At 42.0% G+C, this 25,573-nt stretch overlaps 1 protein-coding gene across 1 annotated transcript in view; it reads right to left on the bottom strand.

The window, feature by feature from the left end:
- The window catches only part of RBP2 (retinol binding protein 2), a 62,476-nt gene that overhangs the window by 12,216 nt on the left and 24,687 nt on the right, over window positions 1-25,573 (bottom strand). Inside the window, exon 2 of the mRNA XM_019437930.2 lies at window positions 10,494-10,617. Coding sequence (XP_019293475.1) covers window positions 10,494-10,566 — 73 coding nt within the window. The 5' untranslated portion in view covers window positions 10,567-10,617. The remainder of the gene's footprint in view (window positions 1-10,493; window positions 10,618-25,573) is intronic.

Genomic DNA, 25,573 nt, shown 5'->3' with positions numbered 1-25,573 from the left:
AAAAAGAAAAAATAGGTTCAGATTGGCATGAACTGGTACATGAATGCTAGTGCCTTGCTCAAATATTGTTCACGAATATTGGTTGAGAACCTCTCATGTCTAAGAATTCACCAATGGGTCCCAAAGCTAGCTGCACATCAGGATCATGTGGGAAGATGTAAAAACTACATATTTCTGGGTCTTACCTTAGACCCAGAATCTCTGGGTTTTTTTTAGATTTTGGATTTCCTCATAAGGGGCTGTCTGGAGAGAGTTCCATGGTATAAGAAATTTGAAAGCCATGGCTTAAGCACCTACTCCTCAAGCCATAGGTGATGACATGGAGCTGAGAGAGGTTAAGTGACTTGTCTAAGTATACATGGCTGAAAAAGCAATCACAGGATTTGATAATTGGATGGATATGTGTGGAGGTATCAGGTTGGGAGGAGAAAGCAGTGGTTTTCAGCTTTGGAGTCAAGGTGAGATCCAAAAAGCCAGACAGGGGATTAATCTTTTGGGGAACATAGGAGCCAAATTTTAGGTAAGATGATCTGGGGGCTACACTGTGTGGACCCATGGTAATATTTGGGGCGGTAACTAAGACATGCCTTGAAACCGACAAGGAATGGTGCCCCAGGGTGGAACCTCCCTTGGGAAACCTCACCCAACAAACTCATGAGATAAGTACCATATTATCTCCATTTTACCAATGAGGAAACTGGCTCAGAGAGGCTGTGTCACTTTCCCTGGGTTATATAGTGAGGAAGCAATACAGGTGGAATTTGAACTCAGAATGGCCTGTCTCCAGGGTCAGCACAGTGCTCTACAAGCCTGAAAGTTGTGGGCTGGCCCATCTTGTCAGGTCAGACCATCCTAGATTGTGCACTTTCTGTGGCTGCCCAAATACCAGTAACTTCTGACTGACACTTCTTTATACTTCCCCTGGAGGCACAAGGACTTCTGGGTCCAGCTAGATGAGACCTCCCTGTTTGGGGCAGCTTATGTTTTCCAGAGCTCTAATGTATTATCTTCACCACATCGCAATGGTTTTCTGTGCCCAGGGTTCTATAAGAAATTTGAGGTGGGTCATTCACACTCCAGCCCCTGGACATTCTCTGATACCTCATTTAGCTTCAGCTTCATGGCTTATGGAATTGTACCTGGGGACGTCCAAGCCACACAGACTGGAATGAGGCAACAGGATGTGGAATGAGATAAAGGCTCTCTCCTCTGCTCTTTGTGCTGTGAACACCTCTAGGCCTCTTCACCCAGCATTCACAGATCCCGGGGCATCCCACTGTGTTTGCTTCATAGGTCATTTGGTCGTCAAAAAAATGTGGCCCGTGAGCTACTAAGTTCGGGAAATGAGGAAGTAAAAGCAAGAGAAGCTGGTTTCTACACTGAAGAACTTCACAGAGTCTTCATTCTATGAGAGATACTTTGCAACTCCAACGGTGGGGAGATAGGATGCAGACTTTCCCAGTCTTATGTGGTCATAGCCCTGTGCTGTGGTGGGACATCTCACCCAGCCGGTCTGGTGCTCCACAGAACATAATACAGAAAGCGCTAACAACCCCCAATCTGAGGCATTATCTCAGTCACCTGGACCCTGCAATTATGGAGCTATTTCCTGTATAATTTTCACCCTTCAAGGCAACTGCTGGCCTGTTGAGAAAAGACTAAACAGGACCAAGTGTTCAAGTATTTCTGTCTTACAAATTAATCTTTCCCTAATATTGCTAAAAGCCACTGAAGAATCTTCCATATCTGGTCAGTATAAACACATGGTTGTGGTAGGCAGAGGGCTAACATGTCACACTCCAACTCCTGCTTCTCTCCTTCTATCCCAGAAACAGTCTAGTGAGTCAGGTGACACCTGTGTGTCCAGCTTCAGTGCCATTGCTGGACCCTCGGGTCCAGATCTAGAAGCAGCAGAGAGTAGTGGCCATAAGTGGAGTTATTATTAACTGCATCAGGTTGCTTTGAGGATTAACTTCGATGGTGTTTGTGAAGAGTTCTGCCCAGTGGCTGGTGCCTTGTGGTAATGGCCCGGTAAATGGTAGCTGTTGCCATCATTGTAATCATCATTATGAAGCCCCTTGATCTCAGAGGCTGGTGTGCTCATAGTCCTTAGCATTTTTCTAGATACGCCCTGTGCGTTCGCCCCCTAAATCTCTGCCCCTCTCCTCCCAGCTCTCCAAATCTCCTAAGACCCAGCCCCAGCCTTGCCTTCTCTACTGCTGTTCTGCTCTTTCCTGCCTCCTTCCTCATCTGCTCTTCAGGCCACAGAGCTTTACCCCCAGGAGGCACTACCTGATAGTTTCCTCTGACTTTTTCATGGGGGTGATGGTTCTTTCCTCTGAAGTCTTACCTCTATGAGGATAAGGACAATGTTGTCTGCTTGCTCTGTGTCCCCAGGATCGGACACAGAGTAGGTGCACCAGAAACACTTCTGGATTGGTTAATAGGCACCCTAGTTTGGGACAGTGGTTCTCACAGTGAGGTCCCTGGGCCAGCAGCTTCACAGCACCTGGGAACCTCTTACAAATGTAAATTCTAGGGCTTGCACTAGACCTGGTGGTTGGGCCCCGCTTGTTTTTACAAGACTTCCAAGTGATTCTGTGCCTGCTAAAGTTCAGAACTACTGGTATAAAAGAGTGAGGGTCAAATCCAGGTATAAATCCTGGTCCAGACTTCCCAGCTATGTGACCTCAATGAAGTCACTTTGCCTTTCTGAGCCTAAGTTTTCTCACAGTAAAATGGGGAAAGAATGCTCATCTCGTAGGGTTATTTATGTAAGGTTTCTGTTAAAATGATGGTAAAATGCTTTACAGAGTAGTAATGAGTAGTAATAGATGCATTGGCCTCTACCCCTCAACCTTTCCTGTTTAGGTGAAACAGTGGCCAGATCAGCATTCAGTCCAGGGCGAAATATTTGGTTCATGTTTCTGCATCTCCGCTCCATGGCCCAAGGGCTCTGGACTCCGAAGGAACAGTCAGAATGGTGGCTTATCTACTCTCTCACTAGCATAGGCCTGGCTTGTCACACGGGAATTCTAGCCAGCTTGGCCAAACATTTGTCTACATGGGCCAGTTTCCTCACTGTGTAGTTTGGCCAGTAGATAGAAACAACTTTAGCTCTTGTTCCTGAGGTCCATGCTGTTCTAAACCCTGGTGCTGGAGCCATAGTTAGGAGATGAGAAAGAAAACCACAGACCAGGTATTAACCAGGGGAAACAAAGGGGAAGGCTCTGGGCAAAAGGACTAAGGAAGAATTGGGAATTACTGAGAAATTTAGAACAGCAGTGTTCCTCAGAGAGGATGTGGAAATCAAGGCACAGAGAATTTACGTGGTGGGTTCAGAGTGACCCAGCTGGGACAGAGCTCCTGACAGCTTGCCTACAAATACAGTCCATTTATCGTTCACAACTAAGGCTCCCCTAACAAAAATTATTGCTTGTCCCTGGTTGCCTAGAAAGGTAGATCACAGCTAAAAATGCCTATTGCTGATAGAACTGGTTTGTCCTGGAAACACCACCCCCCGTCAATCTTTCTGACCAGTGCTAGGGGAATCTTATCAGGGGCTCTATGCAAATGGAATCAAGCATTGCTTCTTCTCTAGATTGAAAAATGGCTCGGCCTCTTGGCCACCCTTTAGCATTTGCACAGGCCAGTTAATCATGTCACCTCTGCTCCACCCCAGGGAAAGGAACCAAGTGTTCTGTTGGTAGATTCGTGATATTTCTAATCAAAAGGAAAGGTTCAACTGCAGCTGTAGAATACACACGCACACACACAGATTATAAAAACACTTCCTCTTTGTACTTTGCAGAGAAAATTATTTTCCTGATATGGTATTTTAACATCAGGGTTATCAAGTATGTTTTATCTGCTTTTCTAGATTAAAGGTATCTTCGAGCCTGATTTATAGCCAGGTGAAATGAATTTCTATCTCAGAGGAAAAGGTCCAAAGGCAAGCTATTTCTGAATAATATATGTGGCTTGTAGCTCCTGCAGAAGAAAACAACACTGAAGTGACTTTATTAAAGCATACTTTCCATAACTGCATTTTGAACAATGCAAGCCATAAAGTTGAAATATGAGTATACTACTCACCATTAAAATGCTTTGTAATATGCTTGCGCAAAAAGCTAAAGTTGCGGGCTAAAAGGGCAGGCACTCTTTGTAAATTAAAGAGAGAGATGCACACATATTCATCATATGAAATCTGAGACCCATTTCAAGGGCAGCTTCGATGGGCTTCAAACCTGGACTTCATTCTCAGATCATCAGCCCTCTCAGGCAACTTTGGGGAGAAGGGTGCAAGAGCAGTCTTCTCCGCATCTTCATACCATTTCGTCCTCCAGATAACACATTTAGAGAGAAAGTGAGCTGCCCCCCTGTCTGCCTCTTCCTTTCTCTCATGGGCATCTCCAAATATGTTTAAAACCTTTTGTAGCCAGCAGAGGCAGGCTGGAGACCTTGGGATGCCTCCCTGCTCCCCCTGCACAAGTTTACCTCCCCACCCATAATCTAGTACTCACTACTGGGTTGGGGGCAGGGTGGAGGTGCTGCCATTACAACCTAGAGGAGAAGGGGCTCTCGCTCTCCTGGGGGAAGATGCTAGGAAGAGGCTGAGCTTATCTTCATTGGGGCTTTTCTACCCCCAGCACTCTCTCTGTTTAAAAGTCCAACCAGTCTTTGCTTCAAGTAAAGGCTTTGGCAAGGTGTATAACTTCTTTGACTTAGGACCACCAGCAGAAATCCAAATTTTGTGAAATTAACTCCTTGGGTCATCAGACATTTTTTTCTTTCTCTCTCTCCCTCTCCCTCTCCCTTTGCCTCTCCCTCATTTGTTAATTAATTTCTACCCAGGGACTCTGAGTAACCCAGTGTTTCTGAGCGTTCTGACTACCAGTGAGCTCCTCCTCTGCTACCCACATGCTTAGTACTTGTACCTAGAATAGTGCCATGGAAAGAGCTTGAGAGATGGAAGCAGGCAGACTGGGCTCTTGTCTGAGCAACATCATTTCCCAACCACAGATGATCCTGGGGAGGTCCTTTCACTTCCCTGGGCTTCGGATTCCTCATTCCATGAAATGGAAAACATTCCTTCCATCTTGATCCCTGACTATAGCCTGAGCTCTAGATCTTGCGTCAATATGCCAATTTTAATACTCCAGCTGGATGTGTAACAGGCATGTGAAATCAAAATATGCAAAACAGAACCCTCAGTGCATTCTGCCCTGCCCAGTACCCCTTACCAAACTCACACCTCCCCCATGTCTTCTCTATTTCAGCCTATGGGATCAGCATCTTCCCAATTGTTCATCCCTAAGCCTGGGGCCATCTTCATTTCCCCCATATCCTCTGGTTTCACATTCCCCTAAAAGCCCTGTTGGCTTTATCTCCAAACTCTATGTTGAACCTGTTCTCTCTTCTCCAGACCCCTGGGCACTACTAGCCCAAGCCACCATTACTTCTTGCCTGAACAACACAGTGGCCTCCTAGGATGGGCCTCCCTACTTCTAGTCTTGCCTTCCAGTGATTCATTCTCTACACTGTAGCCACAGTGATCCTTAAAGAATATAAATAAAGTAGATTGTCCTCCACCACAATGTCTAAACTTCTCTTTGTTTGCCACTTCCCAACACATCAACCTTTGTGTTTCTTGAACACACCCAGAACCTCTGCACCTGCTGTCTCCTGTACCTGGGATGCTGCTTCTCGGCATTCGAGCCTTGGCTCACCTGTCAGCTCCTCAAACAGCCTTCTCTGACCACCCATCACTGTTCACCCAACAAGTTCTTTTTGTTTTCTTTAAAGCACTTACCTACTTTATTTATTTTCTCTCACGGCCACTAGTGTGTACACTCCTCAGGTGAGAGGGATTTGTCACCTCATTTACCACCATGTTACCAGTGCATAGGACATTTCTTGGCATGTCATAGGTGCTCAATGCATTTGTTGCAACTGAATAAATTACATGAAATAATGTATATAAATTTCTAGAATGATGCTCATCATGGCACGTGCTCATCTCTGATGGTAGACTGTGGCTCTTAAACCGTTAGGACAGGATTTGGAACATTGTGGGTATTCAGGAAACCTTTCCTGGTAGAGACAACTCAGGTGAGGGCTGCTCGACTTCAGCCTTTAAGCTTACCCCCTTTCTGATTGAATTTTGCAGAGACACACTAGGACTTTTTGCAGTAGCCTCTGCTCTTTTAAATCTGTGCATATTAATTTAAACGAAAAGATGGTCTTCATAGGAGATGGGCCCCACCTTCTTTCCCAAGTAAAGAGGAGAACTAGATTTTCCCCAATATTTACAATTGGTGAACTAAGTATTTCCTAGATGTCTAAATTGAACATTAACTGAGCAGTTTTAGGATACAAACCTTCCATTATATGTCCACATCTTTGCTGATTTACATGATGGTTCACTGAGTTACATTAAGGTGTTTCATTTTCCAGGCTCCTTCCCTGCCCTGTCACCACCCAGTAATCAAATCTAGTCTATTTCCCACTCTGGACATCCCCCTGTCTACCTTCTTGGCACTGATCTTACCATCTTCCCAAGGCCATTGCAACAACCTCTTCAGTTCTCTGACAGTTCTGCAGATCTATTCACCCCTGGTTGTCGGGGTGAGCATGGGTGCTTTCTCTCTCTTCTGCAGACAATTCTTCTCCTTGTAGGATGAAGTCCACATGTGGTGGCACACCCCATTCAAGATCTGACCTGTTACCTTTCTGACTCTGTTCAATCCCCTCCTTGCACCTCACCCTCTAGCAATACAACTTTTTCTGTTCCCTCTGCCCACACCACATTCTTACTGGCCTGCCCTTTGCACATACCCGCAGAACAATGCCTGACTACATTTCTGTGTGGAGCCATTCTCTCCTCCCTTCAAAACCCCACCCACGACTTAGGAAGCCTTCAGTGACATTGTCCCGTAGCTCCACTCACCACCCACACACACATCTTGCTGTGGGCTCAAGGGATGGAATCACCTACTGTCTCATGGATGATAGATTACATTTTTTTTAATGGCTGCAACAGTACCTCTCAACCTACAAGCTATTCTTGCCATGTGGCTTTAACATTTCTCCCACTGAGAGACGGGTCTATGTACTCTTCCCTTGGAGGTAGGTGGGCTCATGACTACTTCAACCAATAGAATACAATGGAAGTGATGCTCTATGATTTCTGAGCCTGGATCATAAGAGGCCATTCAGCTTTCACTTCCTCTCTCTTTGGATACAGCAAGCATGCTGTGAGGAGACCCAGGCCACATGGGAACACCACGTGTAGATATTGACAGCCCAGCTGAAGCCTCAGCTGCCAGCCAGTACCTACTGCCAGGCACAGAAGTGGGGAAGCCTTTGAGATGGCTCCAGCTTCAGTTATTGCCCACATGCAACGGAATGAAAGCCCCCTAGTAAGAACCTAGCAGGTAAACTTGGTCAGCCCCCAGAACCATGAGAGACAATAATAAAATTACTGTAGTTGTTTCAAGCCACTATATTTGGGGGTGATTTGTCACACTGCAGCAGAAAACAGGAACACCGTTTGTGCACGGCTATAACTCGGCTGATTACATAAGTTTGAGCTCCTTGAGAGCAGACACTGGGTTTGGTTCTGCCTTAGATGGCACAGTCTCTGGCTTCCATGGCTAATGTCTGAACTGTGGTAGAAAAGTCAAGTGATTCCCCATGTCTGGACACTACTAGCCTCACTCCTTGGTAGTTAACAGACTCTCCGCCAGCATTCTCTCACAATGCTGGAACTTCATTTTTAGATAAGCCTTCCTCAGGCTCTCCTCTAAATTAAAGACCACTCCCCCCATTCCCTGATCCCCTGATCCAGGCTGCAGGGGGACCTCAGAAAGCTACAAACCCCTTAGGGTGCAAGAGTTTAGCAGCTGCTTTCCTTGCTGTCAAGAAAGTCTAAGACCTCAAGAAACACCAGGCGCCTAAGAAGGCAGGAGAGGAGGTACCATTGACCCTTGGCACTCAGTCTCTGAACACTTAGTAACTTTGATGATTTGGGATAAAACCAAAGGTTATTGTGACATGTGATGCTGTGGCAGCTGAGTCATGTGGGAAGGCTGATGTGTAGAGTGAGTCGCTGGCTAGTGACAAAGCCAGTTTGTCACCCAGACCCACTTCTCAACAGGAATCTCTCTTTCCCTACTGAGCCAGCCACCAGTCCCCCAGAGAAAGCCACCTCCTTGGTGTGAGGGATTAGAATCTAAGAAAATGATGGTTCTTTAGTAGGAAATAGAGTTATACTTAGTGATATTTCCATATCGGGGGATTTGCAGAGATCTCCACATATGTTCTTCCCAAATGCCAAGGGTTTGAATGCTCAAAAGGGCAAGTTTCCTGACTTGTCAATGTTGGGAAAGCAACCCCTGTTCCACAGGGTAGGTGTGAGGGAATTGTACAGGTCTGCTGGGTTGCCTGTAGCAGATTAAATTGTGGGAGCAGCCTCACTCAGTTGCTTCCAGGGGATGGTAATAGTGGTGTTTACTTCTCACCTGAGGCCTAGAGAGGGGGCATCAGGGACCAGTCTGCACAACTGAAAACTGAACTGAGACTCAGTTTTATACCTGAAGTAACATAGGACTTTATTATTTAAGAAAACACAGCAAAGGACACAAAATTGCTTTCTGATTATATTCCCTGAGTCTGGCTTGTTCAGCACAGGCTGAGAGCTTGAAACTGCCCGTGGATAGTACTATTATTCCTACCTGGCAGATGAGGAAACTAGTTCTGGAAGGTTAAAAAATTGGTCAAAGTCAGAGAACAAACCTTATGTGGGCTGGCCCCTCTGGTTTGGTTTCCTCACCTGCATGATCTTGTTCAGAATTACACTTCTGAGCTAAGCTCCAGACCATCTGCCCATGTGTAGAATCAGTCTTCCATTTCTTTTTTTTTAATTTAAAACAATTTTTTAGGTTTATTTATTTATTTTGAGAAAGAGTGAGATGGGGAGGAGCAGAGAGAGAGGGAGAGAATCCCAAGCAGGGTCTATACTGTCAGCACAGAGCCTGATGTGCCTCAAACTCACTAACTGTGAGGTCATGACCTGAACTGAAACCAAGAGTTGGACACTTAAACAACTGAGCCACCTAGGCGCCCCTCAGTCTTCCATTTCTATTGTCTATTCAGGACACTAACCTCAGTGCAACAGGTTTGGAGCTCTGGAAGGAAGATTTGTGCCTCCCTCCTCCTTCCCCAAGTATTTGAGGTAAAATTCTGACAGCCAAGAGGGAAAAGAAAGCTATGCTGTATTGGAAACATGTCTAAAGTACATGAAGAAAGTTCCAATCTCTATACATCACACAATATGTCAGCTCTCCTTGTTCACTGACAGAGTAGAAATGTTCCTCAATGGAGTATCAATCGATTAAGTGTCCAACTTCAGCTCAGGTCATGATCTTACAGTCTGTGAGTTCGAGCCCCACATTGGGCTCTGTGCTAACAGCTCAGAGCCTGGAGCTGCTTCAGATTCTGTGTCTCCCTCCCTCTCTGCCCTTCCCTGTGCTTGTGCTCTGTCTCTCTCTCTCAAAAATAAATAAATGTCAAAAAAAAGAAATGTTCATCAAACTAGAAGTTAATTGCACAGAAAATTCCACAATTCCCATTCTTGGTGAGACTTCCCATCTTCATATCCAGATTATTGGACCTCTGACCCCACGTGCAGCCTTAGCAGCGGGGAAATTCCAACCTGGAGCTCCTTATGTGGAAAGTTCTAAAGATGGAAAAGGTGATGAGGAGGCTGTTGCAGGCTGTTGCCTGAAATAAGCACAGGCAGCCAAAGCTCCCTGCCCAGCGCCTGGCCCATGGCAGCTGCCCCACATAGTGAGCTCCTCCTTCAGGTGTTATATGATTTCTGTCAGCCCACGAGAGATCCCACAAGAGAGTCAACTCAGGACACACATTGATCAAGCTTTTGGCCTGGAGTCCAGTTCAAAAGCCAGGCAAGCAGTGAGTTGTTTGACCTGTATGCCAAAAGCCACTCCTAGCCTTCTGTGGGTCTCATATTCTCTAGAATAACAAATTTAGCCACTCCTTGTCTGCTTCCCCACCACAAGCCTGCCACAAGAGCAATGCAGGGTCATTCATGGATAATATCAGGTCTAACTGGCTATCTAATAGATGGTGATCCAAAGCGGGAGAGCTACTGTATTTATCTTGTCAAGTTTGATTTTACTCCATGTGTGCATGTATGTGTGTATGTGTACCCCACATTCATGTATCTTTTCTGTGTGCCAGGTATTATGTTGAGGACATTCCAGACATAATCTCATTTATTATTATTCCCAATTTACAGATGAGGAATCTGAGTTTCAGAATTTCTATGACATACCTATTATTACACAGCTAGCAAATAAGGAGCAAGGCTTACATACAGATCTGTTGAACTCCATAACGGCACTGTCTGGAGGGCCAGACTAAAGTTCTCCCAAAGTGACCCCCCCTTCCATCCCTGTCCTCTCCCTTACCTAGGGCTTTCATGTAGCCTTCAAAGTTGTCATTACTCTCCATCTCCCAGGTTCCATTCTGGTCCCTTGTCATGGTGATAGTTTCTGGTTCAGTGTGGGTGAATGTTGAATGTCAAGGAGTAGGCTGCAGGGAGAACATGTTGAAATGAGCTACTTTTATAGCCTAGTGACTAGGTTTATGGCTTTGAGATAACAGGTTCAAAGATCGTAAGCACAACGAAAAAAACCTTTCCTTTCCTTTGCAAAGTTCAGCAGGACTATGAGCAACCCACGCTCAAAGTCCAATGTGGCCACATGGGTGCCCCAGTGACCTGTACCATATGCAGGGGTCCAGAGAAGCCCATTTTTGGAAGCCCAAGAGAGCTCTTGGACCCAAACTAAACACTGTCTGGCATTTGAGGAAAACAAATATTCAGTGCCCACCCCACACTGGGCAGTGCCCAATCTACTAAAAGCAAGCCAGACAAGGAGGGAGGCCAGATGGAAGGCAGAGGGGCAGTGGGACTCTGCTTTAAGCCATCAGGAGCAAGCTGAAGATCACCTTGACCAAAATAGGGGGCATAGCTGGCATTTGGACAAGGACTCTTAGTTTGGGCTATTTCCCAGATCGGCTGTCCCCAGGGGTGAGAAAATGGGTCGGTTTACTGTTCTGATGTATAGTTCTGAGAGATGAGGCCTGAACAGGAGCTGCTATACTGTGAAAAACAGAGATGTGGGCTGAGATGGATAAACCATGAGTCCCCAAAAGTGAGGCCAATTTTGATTATGGCACTATGGATCTCTAATATATGTATTTATATGCTATGAAATATAAGCAAATTCTGCTTATATTCTGTTTGCTTGTGGTTTGGGGGATGTAAAACAGCACATTTATTTATTTATTTTTAGTAAATATACTAGAGTCAGGAAGACACACAGTAAAAAAATGGCTCAGCTGCTATCAAAAAACCAACGTAGGGCAAAGGGAAGAGTAAAGGACAACTTCACTACAAACAGAAAATGAGTGAAGGCAGAAGAAGCAGATAGATAAGTAGCACCAGACTTCATTATTTGGTGTCCAGGCAGAAGCTTCTATAAGCTGATCACTTAGACTTCTAGGTTGGAACAGTAGGTATTCCCCTAAAGGTTAAGATTCAAGGACCTCTACGTGACCCCTCCTACCTCCAACTGAGTCTCCTATAGGCCTCCTTTGAAAGAAAATAATTAAAAGCTGACCTGGTATTGGAGAGAGTTGGGGGCAAAAATGAGGTTTCTAATTTCAATAAGCCAGAGATTTTAATTTTAATGGGTGGGTGGAGGCATTCACCCTGTATCAGGTGGGAAGTTGAAACTAAAATGTTTGCATGAAACCAAAACACTGAACAGACTACTCTACCACTGAGAATGTGAAATAGTCAAAATATTCCCAGAGACAGTAAGAAAGTGTGTCTATTTAGCCTGGGATCTATGTGAGTTAAAAAGAAGTTCTACCCTGCTTTGCCTCTGGTTTAGGGTTTGAGCTTATGCTTCCTGCTAGCCAATGTATTAAATAAATGGAGTCCTGGAGCTTGCAAAACTTATAAGCTTCAAGAATTTAATGTAAAAACTGTCTGGAGGGATATATCTTCAAACCAGTCCAACCAGAATTCCCTGTGATAAAGTCAGCCAAATGTGAGCTCATCCAAAATTGTTAAACACATATGAAAATCCACCAAAAAAGCACACATTAGCAGAAATATACAGTCAAATTAGACTTCTAAGACCTCAGGTAATACAAATGGCCAGTTACAAACTATAAAATAAGTATTTTATAATGAGAAAAAAATTAAAAGCACTTAAAAACATGAAAATGGATAAAAAGACATTTAAAAATATATTGAAAAATAACCAGAGAGTAGTTATAGAAATTAAAAAATGAAGTCATTAAAATGTGAAAGGTAATAGGTGGGTTAAATAGCTGATTAAACACAGCTGGAGAGAGAATTAGTAAACTGGATGATAGAGTTGAGGAAAATCCCAGAATGTTTGTAACATAGAATACACTGGTGGAAACTTAGAGCATCAAAATAAAAATGAAATTCTAAAATCTTCCTGAGAAAACAAAACAACCATATAGATTACCTATAAATAAACAATACAATAATCATCTTGATATCAGACTTCTCAACAACTTTGATGGAAGACAACAATAGAACAGTATCTTGCAGTGATAAGGGGAAATATTTTTGACTAAGAATTCTAAATGCAGTCAACTTCATTAAAATATGAGGGTTTTAAAACTAAAATTATTTCAGACATTATAGCCCCAAACTGGAATCAACCCAAACATTCATTGACAAATTAATGGATAAACAAATTGTGGTATATTCACACAATAGAATCCTACTCAACAGTAAAAAGGAAAAATCTCCTGATACACTTAATTATGTGAATGAATCTCATAGGTATTATGCTGAGGGAAAGAAACTTGACACAAATGGTCATATACTGCATAGTTTCACTCACAAGAAACTCCAGAAAAAGGATCTAATCTACAGTGATAGAAAATAGATCAGTGATTTGGTGAGTACAAGAAGAGAAGGTGGGGATAGGAAAGGACACAAGGGAAATTTCTTGGAGAGGTAAGATGGAAATGTCTATAATTCATATGGTGGCTGTATGACAATTGCTAAAACTAAAACTCTGCAATTTGTATCTGTTCCTTTCTATCGTATATAAATTAAACTTTAATTTAAAAATGAATAAAACAGGGGTGCCTGGGTGGCTCAGTTGGTTGAGTGCCTGACTTCGGCTCAGTTCATGATCTCGTGGTCTCTGAGTTCAAGCTCCGCGTCGGGTTCTGTGCTGACAGCTCAGAGCCTGGAGCCTCCTTCAGATTCTGTGTCTCCTTCTCTCTCTGCCCCCACCCCTCCACTCTCTGTCTCTATCTCTCTGTCTCTGTCTCTCACAAAAATAAACAAACATTAAAAAAATTTTTTTTAATGAATAAAACCATTTTTACTCATGGGCGCCTGGGTGGCTGAGTTGGTTAAGCATCTGACTCTTGATTTCGGCTCAGCTCATGATCTCAGGGTTTGTGGGTTTGAGCCATGCCTTGGGCTCTGTGGCTGATAAGGTGGAGCCTGTTTGGGATTCTCTCTCCTTCTTTCTCTGCCCCTCCTCCTGCTTACATGCTCTCTCTCTGTATCATAATAAACAAATAAACTTTAAAAAAACTATAAAAAACATTTTCATTCATGCATTCATTCATGATTATTTTTGCAAAAAAGATTTAGTAGCATCTCAAACTAAAATCCCATATTATACCCACATGGGAAATTAGCTGATTGATGTGTGTGCTAAGGAGACTATAATTATTGATTGGCTAGATGGTTTTAAGAAATATAAGTTTAAATATTATCTGAGGGGTGCCTGGGTGGCTCTGTTGTTTAAGCAACTGACTCTTGGTTTCGGCTCAGGTTATAATCCCACAGTTCTCGCAAACCGTAAGATCAAGGCCTGTGTTGGGCTCTGCACTGATAGCAGGGAGCCTGCTTGGGATTCTCTCTCTCCCTCTCTCTCTGCCCCTCCCCATGCTTGTGCACTCTCTCCTTCAAAATAAATAAATAAACATTAAAAAATATTACCTGGGGACACCTGGGTGGCTCAGTCAGTTAAGCGTCCAACTCTTGGTTTCAGCACAGGTCATGAACTCATAATTTGTGAGCCCTGTGTCAGACTTTGCACTGGCAGTGTGGAGCCTGCTTGAGATTCTCTCTCTGTCTCTCTCACGCTCCTAGCCCACTCATGCTGTCTCTGTCTCTTTCAAAATAAATAAATAAACTTAAAAAAATATTATCTGAAAAACTTAGGAGAAACCTCTAAGGAAGTGGTTCTCAAGCCCTACCAAGGGTCAGATTTATTTGTAATCTCATCCCATGGGCACACAGAGATAACAGCTACATCTATGCAACTAACTGTGAAAATGACCTGAACTCTGGCAGAATAGACTTTCCACTTAATCTTAGGTAGAAAGTCATGTTGAAAGGGGTAGGAAAGGTAGAGAAGTAATTGGGAACCTAGCTCCCCCAGTGAGACTAACTACAAGTGGGAAGGACATCACAGACATAGAGAAGTGAGAGGGTCAGACCCCATACCAGGCACCCCTGGCCCTGGGTACCTGCATTGGGAAGATGAGTCCCTGTAACATCTGGCTTTGAAATCCAGCAGGGCTTAACTTGAGGATCTTTAAAAATCACTGGGGGTTAACTCCAAGAACTTTAAAAATCAGTGTACTTAACTCTGGGAGAATTGGAGGGTGATAGGAAACTAAGTCCCTGCCATTAAAAAGCCAGCATAATAAACAACTCAGCTCAAGACACAGCACAAATAAAGCAGTTTGAAAATTACCTGTGTTAGACATGAAGGAGATTTATTGACTAATCTTAAAATGTGTGCTGGTGAGGCAGGGATTTTTAGGAGATCTCTCCAGGAAGAAAAAAATTTCTCTTCTTCTCCTCCAGTCTAGATGGCCTGATGTTTGTGGGAGCTAGAGCTAATACTCTCCATCTACCCTGCTATCCTGTGAGCCCTGCCCCTGTGTTTCCCTGCAGAGCCCACCATGCCCAACCTGCTAGCTTCTTCAGGTATGCCTCCAAAACAGCTCCTGTCCTTTGAGACTCTGTAGGCAACCGTGGCCAGGACTGGTGCCACTCCAAAGTGACTCCTGCCCTGGGGAGGGAGGAAGATAATTCTATGCACCAGCATTGCAGTTGTAGCAGATGGGCCTCTTACCTGACTGTCCAGAGAGCAAGCCCTGCCCTTTGTATGCCTGCAGCTGTGGCAGAGAGGCTAAGTGCAAACAGCTAATCTGACTGCCAGCCCCACCCACCAACAAGACCTCAGTGACCTCAGACAGGACTCTCAACAGGGACCAAACCCTGCCCAGTATGCCCATAGCAGGCAAAGCAGGTCATTGAAGCCAGTTGGGCTGAAGGCAATTACAGTTTAGTCTCAAGAGGAGGATGCATGCAGCCCATGCAGGGGATACTCCTGAAGTGCCTGGTTCTGGTGACCAGAGGGGATTGCACTATATGGCACCACAAGACCCCTATTTCACAAGGCCACAACTTTCAAGACCAGGAGATGTAGCTGACCTACCTAATACATAGAAACAAACACAGAGCGACAAAATGAGTTGATAGAGGAATATCTCCCAAATGAAAAAATCAGACAAAGTCACAGTAAAAGAACTAAATGAAACACCTTAAGCAATATTCCTAATAAAGAATTCAAAGTAATAGTCATAAGGATATGCACTAGATTTAACAGAAAAGTAGATGAGCACAATAAGAACTTCAACAAAGAGAAAATATAAAAAATAACAAATCAGAGCTGAAGAATTCAATAACTGAAATTTTAAAAATACAGTGGAAACAATTAACAGATGATTAGAGGACACAAAGGAATGGGTCAGTGATCTGGAAGACAGGATAATAAAAAGTAACCAAGGTGAACAGGAAAAAATAATAATAAAGAATGAGAATAGATTAAGGGACGCAGCAATATCATCAAATGTAATAACATTCACATTAGAGCCATCCCAGAAGGAAGTGAGAAACAGAAAGGGGCAGAAAACTTATTTGAAGAAATAATCAGTGAAACCTTCCATAATATGGGGGAAGGAAACAGGCATCTTGGGCCCGGAAGCAGAGACAGGCACTAACAAGATGAACCCAAGGAGGTCTGCACCAGACACACAATAATTTTGAAAAGTAAAAATGACAAAAAATAGTAATAAGCAGAGAATTTTAAAAGCAGAAAGAGAAGGTACAAAAACAGACACAGACAAATGGAATAGAATAGAGAACCCAGAATTGGACCCACACATATATGGCCAAGTAATCTTTGACAAAGCAGGAAAGAGTATCCAATGGAAAAAAGACAGTCTTTTTAGCAAACGGTCCTGGGAGAACTGGACAGCGACATGCAGAAGAATGAACCTAGACCACTTTCTTACACTATACACAAAAATGAACTCAAAATGGATGACAGACCTAAATATCAGACAGGAAACCATCAAAACTCTAGAGGAGAAATCAGGCAACAATCTCTTTGACTTCAGCTGCAGCAATTTCTTGCTTGACACATCTCCAAAAGCAAGGGAATTTAAAGCAAAAATGAACTATTGAGACCTCATCAAAATAAAAGGCTTCTGCACTGCAAAGGAAACAATCAATAAAACTAAAAGGCAACTGACGGAATGGGAGAAGATATTTTCAAATGGCATATTGGATAAAGGGCTAGTATCCAAAATCTATAAAGAACTTACCAAACGCAACACTGAAAAAACAAATAATCCAGTGAAGAAATGGGCAGAAGACAGGAATAGACACTTTTTCAAAGAAGACATTCAGATGGCCAACAGACACATGAAAAGATGCTCTACATCACTCATCATCAGAGAAATACAAATCAAAACCACACTGAGATACCACCTCACACTGGTCAGAGTGGCTAAAATGAACAACTCGGGAAACAACAGATGCTGGCAAGGATGTGGAGAGATGAGAATCCTCTTGCACTGTTGGTGGGAATGCAAACTGGTGCAGCCACTCTGGAAAACAGTGTAGAGGTTCCTCAGAAAATTAAAAATAGAACTATCCTACGACTCAGCAATAGCTCTACTAGGAATTTATCCAAAGGATATAGGATAGCTGATTCATAGGAGCACATGTACCCCAATATTTATAGCAGTACTTTCAACAATAGCCAAATTATGGAAAGAGCCTAACTGTCCATCAACTGATGAATGGATAAAGAAATTGTGGTTTATATACACAATGGAATACTACGTGGCAGTGAGAAAGAATGAAATATGGACTTTTGTAGCAACGTGGATGGAACTGGAGAGTGTGATGCTAAGTAAAATAAGCCATACAGAGAAAGACAGATAACATATGGTTTCACTCTTATGTGGATCCTGAGAAACTTAACAGAAACCCATGGGGGAGGGGAAGAAAAAAAAAAAAAAAGAGGTTAGAGTGGGAGAGAGCCAAAGCATAAGAGACTGTTAAAAACTGAGAACAAACTGAGGGTTGATGGGGGGTGGGAGGGAGGGAAGGGTGGGTGATGGATATTGAGGAGGGCACCTTTTGGGATGAGCACTGGGTGTTGTATGGAAACCAATTTGACAATAAATTTCATATATTAAAAAAAAAAAAAAAAAGAGAGAGAACTCTCCAAAAATGCCACACTGTATAATTGGCTGCATTTGACTCAATAACACCTCTGATTAGTTTAAAAGCTCATTCACTTCTTTCATCATATCGCAGAACAAGCCCAAAATAATCATAAACATGTCTAAATTATTTGTTACAAATGATCTAGACCACTGTATTGGGGCCATAATTCTGTGGCACTAGATCTATATTTGCCCAATCTTTTTTTTTAATGTTTATTTATTTTAGAGAGAGAGAGACAGAATGTGGGTGGGGGAAGAGCAGAGAGAGAAGGAGACACAGAATCTGAAGCAGCCTCCAGGCTCCAAGCTGTCAGCACAGAGCCCGACGTGGGGCTTGAACTCACAAATCATGAGATCATGACTTGAGCCGAAGTCGGACACTTAACCAACTGAGCCACCCAGGCACCCCTATATCTACCCATTCTGCTCTCTTCATGTACAGGACATAAGTGGGCGAGTCCAGGCTGAGGAACCCATTGTCCATAGGGGACACCACCACTTTTCTGGGTTCAGCCACTATCGTTTCTTCCTGCAGACCAAGTAGACTTTAAAGCAAAGACTGTAGAAGAGGAAAAGAAGGGCATGACATAATGAAAAGGAATCAATCCAACAATAGGATATAACAATTGTAAATAGCTATGCACACAACACTGGAGGATCTAAATATATAAAGCAAATATTAACAGACATAAAGGAAGAGATTGACAGTAATACAATAATAGTAGAGAACTTTGACATTCCATTTACATCAATGGATAGATCATCTGGACAGCAAATCAACAAGGAAATAGTGGCTTCAAATGACACATCAGACCAGCTTGACCTAACAGATATATTCAGAACATTCCATCAAAAAACATCAGAATACAAATTATTTTCAAGTTCTTATGGAACATTCTCCAGGATAGATCATATGTTAGGCAACAAAAGAGGTCCTAATAAGCTTAAGAATATTGAAATCATATCAAGCATCTTTTCTGACCCCAATGGTATAAAACTAGAAAAAACTTATAATAAAAAAACACAAACACATGGAGGCTAAAAAATATGTTCTCAAACAACCAATGAGTGAAAAAGGAAACTAAAAAAATTCATGGAGACATGAAAATGAAAACACAATAGTTCCAAATCTTTGGGAAACAACAATAACAGTTCTAAGAGAAAAGCATATAGCAATACAGGTCTACCTCAAAAACCAGGAAAAATGTCAAACAACCTAAAGGAATTAGAAAAATAAGAAATAAACTCCAAAGCTAATAGAAGGAAGGAAATCATAAAGATGAGAACAAAAATAAATGAAATACTGAAAAAAGCAAGTGAAAAGATCAATGAAATCAAGAGCTGGTTCTTTGAAACGATAAACATAATTGATAAACCTTTTCCAGACTCATCAAGAAAAAAGAAAGGAGTCAAATAAAATCAGAACAGAAGGAGGAGAAATAGCAACTAACACCACAGAAATACAAACAATTATAAAAGAAGAGTATGAAAAATTATATGTCAACAAATTGGACAACCTGGAATGAATGGATACAGTCCTAGAAATGTACAATCTTTGAACAGATTGCTAGCAATGAAATTGAATCAATAATAAAGGAAAAACTCCCAATAAACAAAAGTCTAAGACCAGATGGCTTCACAGTTGAATTCTAACAAAGCATTTAAAAAGAATACCTATTCTTCTCAAGCTATTCTAAAAAATAGAAAAGAAAGGAAAACTTTCAAATTTCTACAAGGCCAGCATTACCTGATGCCAAAACCAAAGATATTACTATAAAGAAAACTATAGGCCAATATCTCTTATGGACATAGATGCACAAAATCTCAACAAAATATTAGCAAACCAAATCCAACAATACATTAGGAAAATCATTCACCATGATCAAATGAGACTTATTCTAGGGATGCAAAGGTGGTTCAGTATCTACAAATCAGTATCTACGTATCATTTTAACAAGAGGAACTATAAAAAAAAATACGACCACTTCAATGGATGCAGAAAAAACATTTGACAAAATACAACATCTATTTATGATAAAAAGTCTCAACAAAGTGGGTTTAGAGAGAACATACTTCAACATAATAAAGTCAACATATAAAAAATCCACAGCTAACATCATACTCAATGGTGAAAAACTGAAAGCCTTTCCTCCAAGATGAGGAGCAAGACAAAGATGTCCACTGTCACTACTTTTATTCAACATAGTACTAGAAGTCCTAGCCACAGCAATTAGACAACACAAAGAAATAAAAGGCATATAAATTGGTAGAGAAGAAGTAAAAATGTCACTATTTGTAGATGACATGATACTACATATGGAAAACCCTAAAGACTCCACCAAAAACTATTAGAACTGATAGATGAATTCAGTAAAGTTGCAGAATACAAAGTTAACATACAGGAATCGGTTGCATTTCTATACACTCATAACAAAACCATAGAAATAGAAATTAAGAAAACAATCCTATTTACAGCTGCACCAAAAAAAATAAAATACATTTAACAAAGGAGGTGAAAGACCCATACTCTGAAAACTATAAGACACTGATGAAAGAACCGAAAGACAACACATAAAAAATGGAAAACTATAACATGCTCATGACTGGAAGAATTAATAATGCTATAATGTCCACACTACCTAAAGCAATCTACAGGTTCAATGCAATCCCTATCAAAATACCAAGAACATTTTTTGCAACACTAGAACAAATAATACTAAAATTTTTATGGAACCACAAAAGACTCCAAATAACCAAAGTAATCTTGAGAAAGAAAAACAAAGGTGGAAGTAACACAATCCCAGATTTCAATATATACTACAAACTTCAGTAATTAAAACCGTATGGTATTGGCACAAAAACAGACATATAGCTCAATGGAAAAGAATAGACAGTCCAGAAATAAGCCTATGCCTATCTGATCAAATAATCTATAACCCAGGGAGCAAGAATACACAATGGGGAAAAGACAGTCTCTTCAATAAAGGGTACTGGGAAAACTGGACAGCTACATGCTAAAGAATGAAACTGGACAACTTCCTTATACCATACAAAAAAATAAACTCAAAATGGATTAAAGACCTAAATGTGAGACCTGAAGCCATAAAACTCCTAGAAGAAAACAGGGGTATTAATATCTCAGACACTGGCCTTAGCTACATTTTCTAGGTATGTTTCCTCAGGCAAAGGAAACAAAAGCAAAAATCAACTATCGGGACTATACCAAAATAAAAAGCTTCTGCACAGTCAAGGAAACCATCAACAAAGTGAAAAGTCAACCCACTAAATGGGAGAAGATATTTACAAATTATATACCTGATTAAGGGATTAATATCCAAAATATATAGAGAACTTATATAAATCAACATCAAAAACCCCCCAAATAATCCAATTGAAAATGGGCAGAGGACTCAAATAGACGCTTTTCCATAGAAGATGTACAATGCAAAAGAATGAAACTGGACAACTTTCTTACACTATACAAAAAAAAAACCAAAAACTCAAAATGGATTAACACCTAAATGTGAGACCTGAAGCCATAAAACTCCTAGAAGAAAACAGGGGTATTAATATCTTGAACAGACACATGTACCCACAGACACCTAAAGAAATGCTCAACATCTCTAATCATCAGGGAAATGCAAATCAAAATCACAGTGAGATATCACCTCACATCAGTCAGAATGGCTAGTATTAAAAGGGCAAGAAATAAAAGTGTAGGTGAGGATGTGGAGAAAAAGGAACCCTCATGCACTATTGGTGGGAATGTCAATTGGTACGAGCACTAGAGAAAACTAGAGGTTCCTCAAAAAACTAAAACTAAAAATACCATATGATCCATTAATTCTACTACTGGTTATTTATCTTCCTCTCAAAATGAAAACACTAACTTGAAAATATATATGCACCCCTGTGTTTACTTCAGTACTGTTTACAACAACCAAGATACAGAAGCAGCCCAAGTATCTACTGATAGATAAGCAAATAAAGAAAAAAAAAATATATATATATATCACACACACACACTGAAGTATTACTCAGCAATAAAAAAGAATAAGAACTTGCCATCTGAGACATGAATGGACTTAGAGGGTATTATGTTAAATGAAATAAGTCAGACAAAGACAAACATCATATCATTTATATCTAGAATCTAAAAAAACAAAGCAAAGGAACAAACAAACAAAAAAAACAGACTCTTAAATACAGAGAACAAACTGATGGTTGCCAGAGGGGAGGTGGCTGAAGGGTAGATGGGTGAAATAGATACAGGGTATTAAGAGGTATAAACTTCCAGTTATAAAATAAGTAAGTGAAGGAGCTGAAGACCACAGCATAGGGAAATAGTCAATAATTTTGTAATAACAGTATATGGTCACAGATGGTAACTACACTTATCATGGTGAGCACTTTGTAATGTATTCAATTGTTGAACACAACATGTTAAACACATGAAACTAATGTAACACTGTATGTTCATTATACTTTCATTGAAAAAAGAATAAAAGATATCAGTGTGGAAACACACACATACACACACGCACACAGATTGTTGGGCACTAGCCCTGGAATTTCTGATTTACTGGATCTGGGGTAGGGCCCAGGCAGTTACATTTCTATGAAGTTCCCAGATGGTGCTGATGCTGCTGGTATAGGACTATGATTTAAAGACCATGGGGGAGGGGAAAGGAAAAATAAAAAGTTACAGAGAAGGAGGGAGGAAAAAGATAAGAGACTCTTGGATTCTGAGAACAAACTGAGGGTTGATGGGATGTGGGGGAGAGGGGAAAGTGGGTGATGGGTATTGAGGAGTGCACTCGTTGGGATGAGCACTGGGTGTTGTATGGAAACCAGTTTGTCAATAAATTGTATTTTAAAAAACAACGAACATTGCTAGAGAGTAATAGAAATGGAAGAGGAAAACAGTGGAGAGGAAAAATAAAATCTTTTAAAAAGTTTTGGGGTTGGCCACACTAAGTTTTGAATCCAGGTTTCACCCCTTCCTAGCAGTGGGATACCAAGACACTTACCTTTTTTGAGTGTCAGAATCATGTGTCTCAGGGTCATTGTAGCAATTAAAGGAAGTGATACACATAAAGGTCTTAGCAGCGTCCTGGCACCCAGCATGCGTTTATTCTGAGGTGGTAACTATGGTATGGGGGTGGAGATCAAGCTCCTAGGAAGGATTTGGCTTGTGATAAATCCTCAACAAAATACAGCTTCACCATGCTCTTTGTTCTCAGATCTGTGTTTGTAAAGGATGGTGTGGTGGTAGTGGGGATACTGGGGGTAGTGGGGATACTGGGGGAAGAAAGTAAGAGACAGTGGATGAAGGAAAGCAATTGCCACTCAACAATTCAGCCAGTATTATTGCCTACACCTTCCATTCCAGGAGGACCAACTAACTTAAAATTGGCAGAACCCCAATTTCAAAAGTTCTACCCTAGGACCCCTTAACTCTCCATTCATACTAACAAATCACACACACGGATGTTTCATTTTCTCTGTTGCTTGGGCATCTCCACTTTGGAATTTATTAACCTCTCTGTAGAATCCCTTAGGTGAGTCTTAAGCCTGCGAGAACTTATCAGCTGTAACCCAGTCTTTCTAAATTGCAAGAACTTTTCTGGAGAGCACACGAGAAAGTGAAGATGTGGATCTCTCAAGAAGCTTGGGTCTAAGATAAATCAGTCAGCTAAGAGCAAGCACAGCAGATTTCCAGGCATTTACCTGCAGTTCTCAGGAGCGTCTGGCTGCCAGCATCTGGGCTCTTCACTGGCTCCAGTTAAGCAAGGCAGCCTTTAGAGCCCAGGCCTGCCCAGCTCCACCCTCTTTCCTCCTGAGGCAAGAAAGCAGGTCCTACCAGGGAAAAGGCATCAGCTGAATGCTTACTCAGCTTCTCCTCAGGGCCCACTCCTTCTCCTCCCTTTGTTGAATGCCCTTGCAACTTGTCTGTCTGGCCTGTGTTTGTTATAGGAACTAGACAAGACCAGATTTGTCTTCACCAGAGACCCCGAGAAGGAGGGGACCTCGAGTTTCTTCAGCCACTACACAGAGCTGTGTCTTGCTTTAGTTTTTATGTAAATTGTTCCCCTTCTCCACTTTTGTGCCCAGAAGGTAGGCCAGGAGAACAGGAGATCACAAACACTCATTCTTCCCAGGGCCACAGGGATCAAATTGCTTTAGCTCAGGGAGGAGCCCACTTGCAACCCCCTCTTCCTTCCCACCTTGCCCTACACTTTTACCAGCAGTTGAGAGGATGTGGGGAACTAGCAAGGGTGAGTCACTCCTGACCACCTCTTCCCAAGGGAGCTGTCCCTGCCTTTCTTCCAAGGATTCTTGGAATGCCCTTGGCAATCCTGACAGATGGAAACTGCTCCCTGCTGAAATTTTCTGCCACCAGAACTAAGGAATTTCTGGCTTTTCTCAGATTAGGGAACATCTGTTTATTTACTATCTCTTTCTCCCTGAGATTAGGGGATTATTTACTGTCTCTCTATTTTGCTTACTGCCATATTCCCGGTGACTTGCACATTGTAGATGTGGAATAAACAAATATTTGTAGAGTGAAAACTGCTGGTCTTGAGTGTAAATGGGGAGGGTATTTCTCAGGCAGAAGCCCCAATTTTCTGCATTCTCTGTGAAGGAAAGACAGAAGGATTTTGACTATGAATGATGCTATAAACTACCAGCAATCTTTCTTTTTAAGAACTTCAAATTAAATGAAAACATTGGTGATTTAATCAATTAGATATTGGTCCATATTCTTTTGCACCGTTTGTCAAATGCCATTTGATGTGTTAAAATCAATGAAGGTGTGCCCATTCAAAACCTCTTATTATACAGTGTTTTGTTTCCAATAAGTGGTTTAACCCATGATTAGAATAGCAATCATAATCTTTTATTGAGTGTGCCAAGCACTTGTCCTGGCTTGTTTCATTTAACTCTCTCAGCTGCCCTTCAAGAGAGAGAACGTCACTGAAGTCCCACTATGAGGTTGATGAAGATGAGGTTCAGAGAGGTTATGTACCTTCCAAGGGTCACACAGCTAGTAAGAAGATTGTGGATTTGAACCCAGACACTCTTTTATCTGACCGGTAAGGCCTTGTTTTCTAGTTGAAGAAAATAATATATACTTATTAAGGCGGTGTTGAGAATTAAATTGTGTAATGTTTGAAAATAGCTTAGTGCAGTGCTTCTCCAACTTTGGCCCTATCAGAATTACCCCGATGTAGTTGGTGAAAATACAGAGGGTAGGCCTTATGCTACTTTAATGATCCTGGGCATGCCTTATTAGCTCCCCAGGTGATTCTGATACCTGCCAAAGTGCAAGAAGCATTAATGTAGCACATTTTATGCACTAAACATGGGAGAGCTACAAAACAAACAAGCAAAAACAGAATTCCCATGAAGCCCAGGTATAAAAAGAGAGCTGAGGGTGGCCAAAGGTGTTGGACCACAGAAAGCATCAGTCTTTTATGGTCCCTTCAGTGCCCTGCATTCCACGAGTGCTGCCCTCTGGACTTGGGAGAGCCAGGCCTCAGGAACAGGTATTAGTAATGGTCATTGCATGGCTGCCCGCATGCCCACAGTGACCTCAAGGCAGCCACTAGGGGCATGTCGTTCTCTTTGGGGCAATGTAGGTGAGGAGTACCTGATCGTGGTGCCCTTCACCGGCCTGATAGGTTGCCAACCTCAGCTGTGTGTTTGAGTCAGATTCAATGTTTTCCAAGTGGACACTCCTATGAGGCTGCTGGGGCCAGGCAAGTCTGTTCCCCATGCTGTGAGATGTGGAACCCCAAGCCCAGAGCCCTCATCGGGGCCCTGAGTAAATGATTGGTGCTAATCAGGTATGAGCCATTAGATTTGTCTTCACCAG

Source organism: Panthera pardus, unplaced genomic scaffold (genome assembly GCF_024362965.1).
Source record: "Panthera pardus isolate Hobbes unplaced genomic scaffold, ASM2436296v1 HiC_scaffold_16, whole genome shotgun sequence".
NCBI lineage: Eukaryota > Metazoa > Chordata > Mammalia > Carnivora > Felidae > Panthera > Panthera pardus.
The sequence above is the reverse complement of the archived record's forward strand: the minus strand, read 5'-3'. Positions and strand labels throughout refer to the sequence as shown.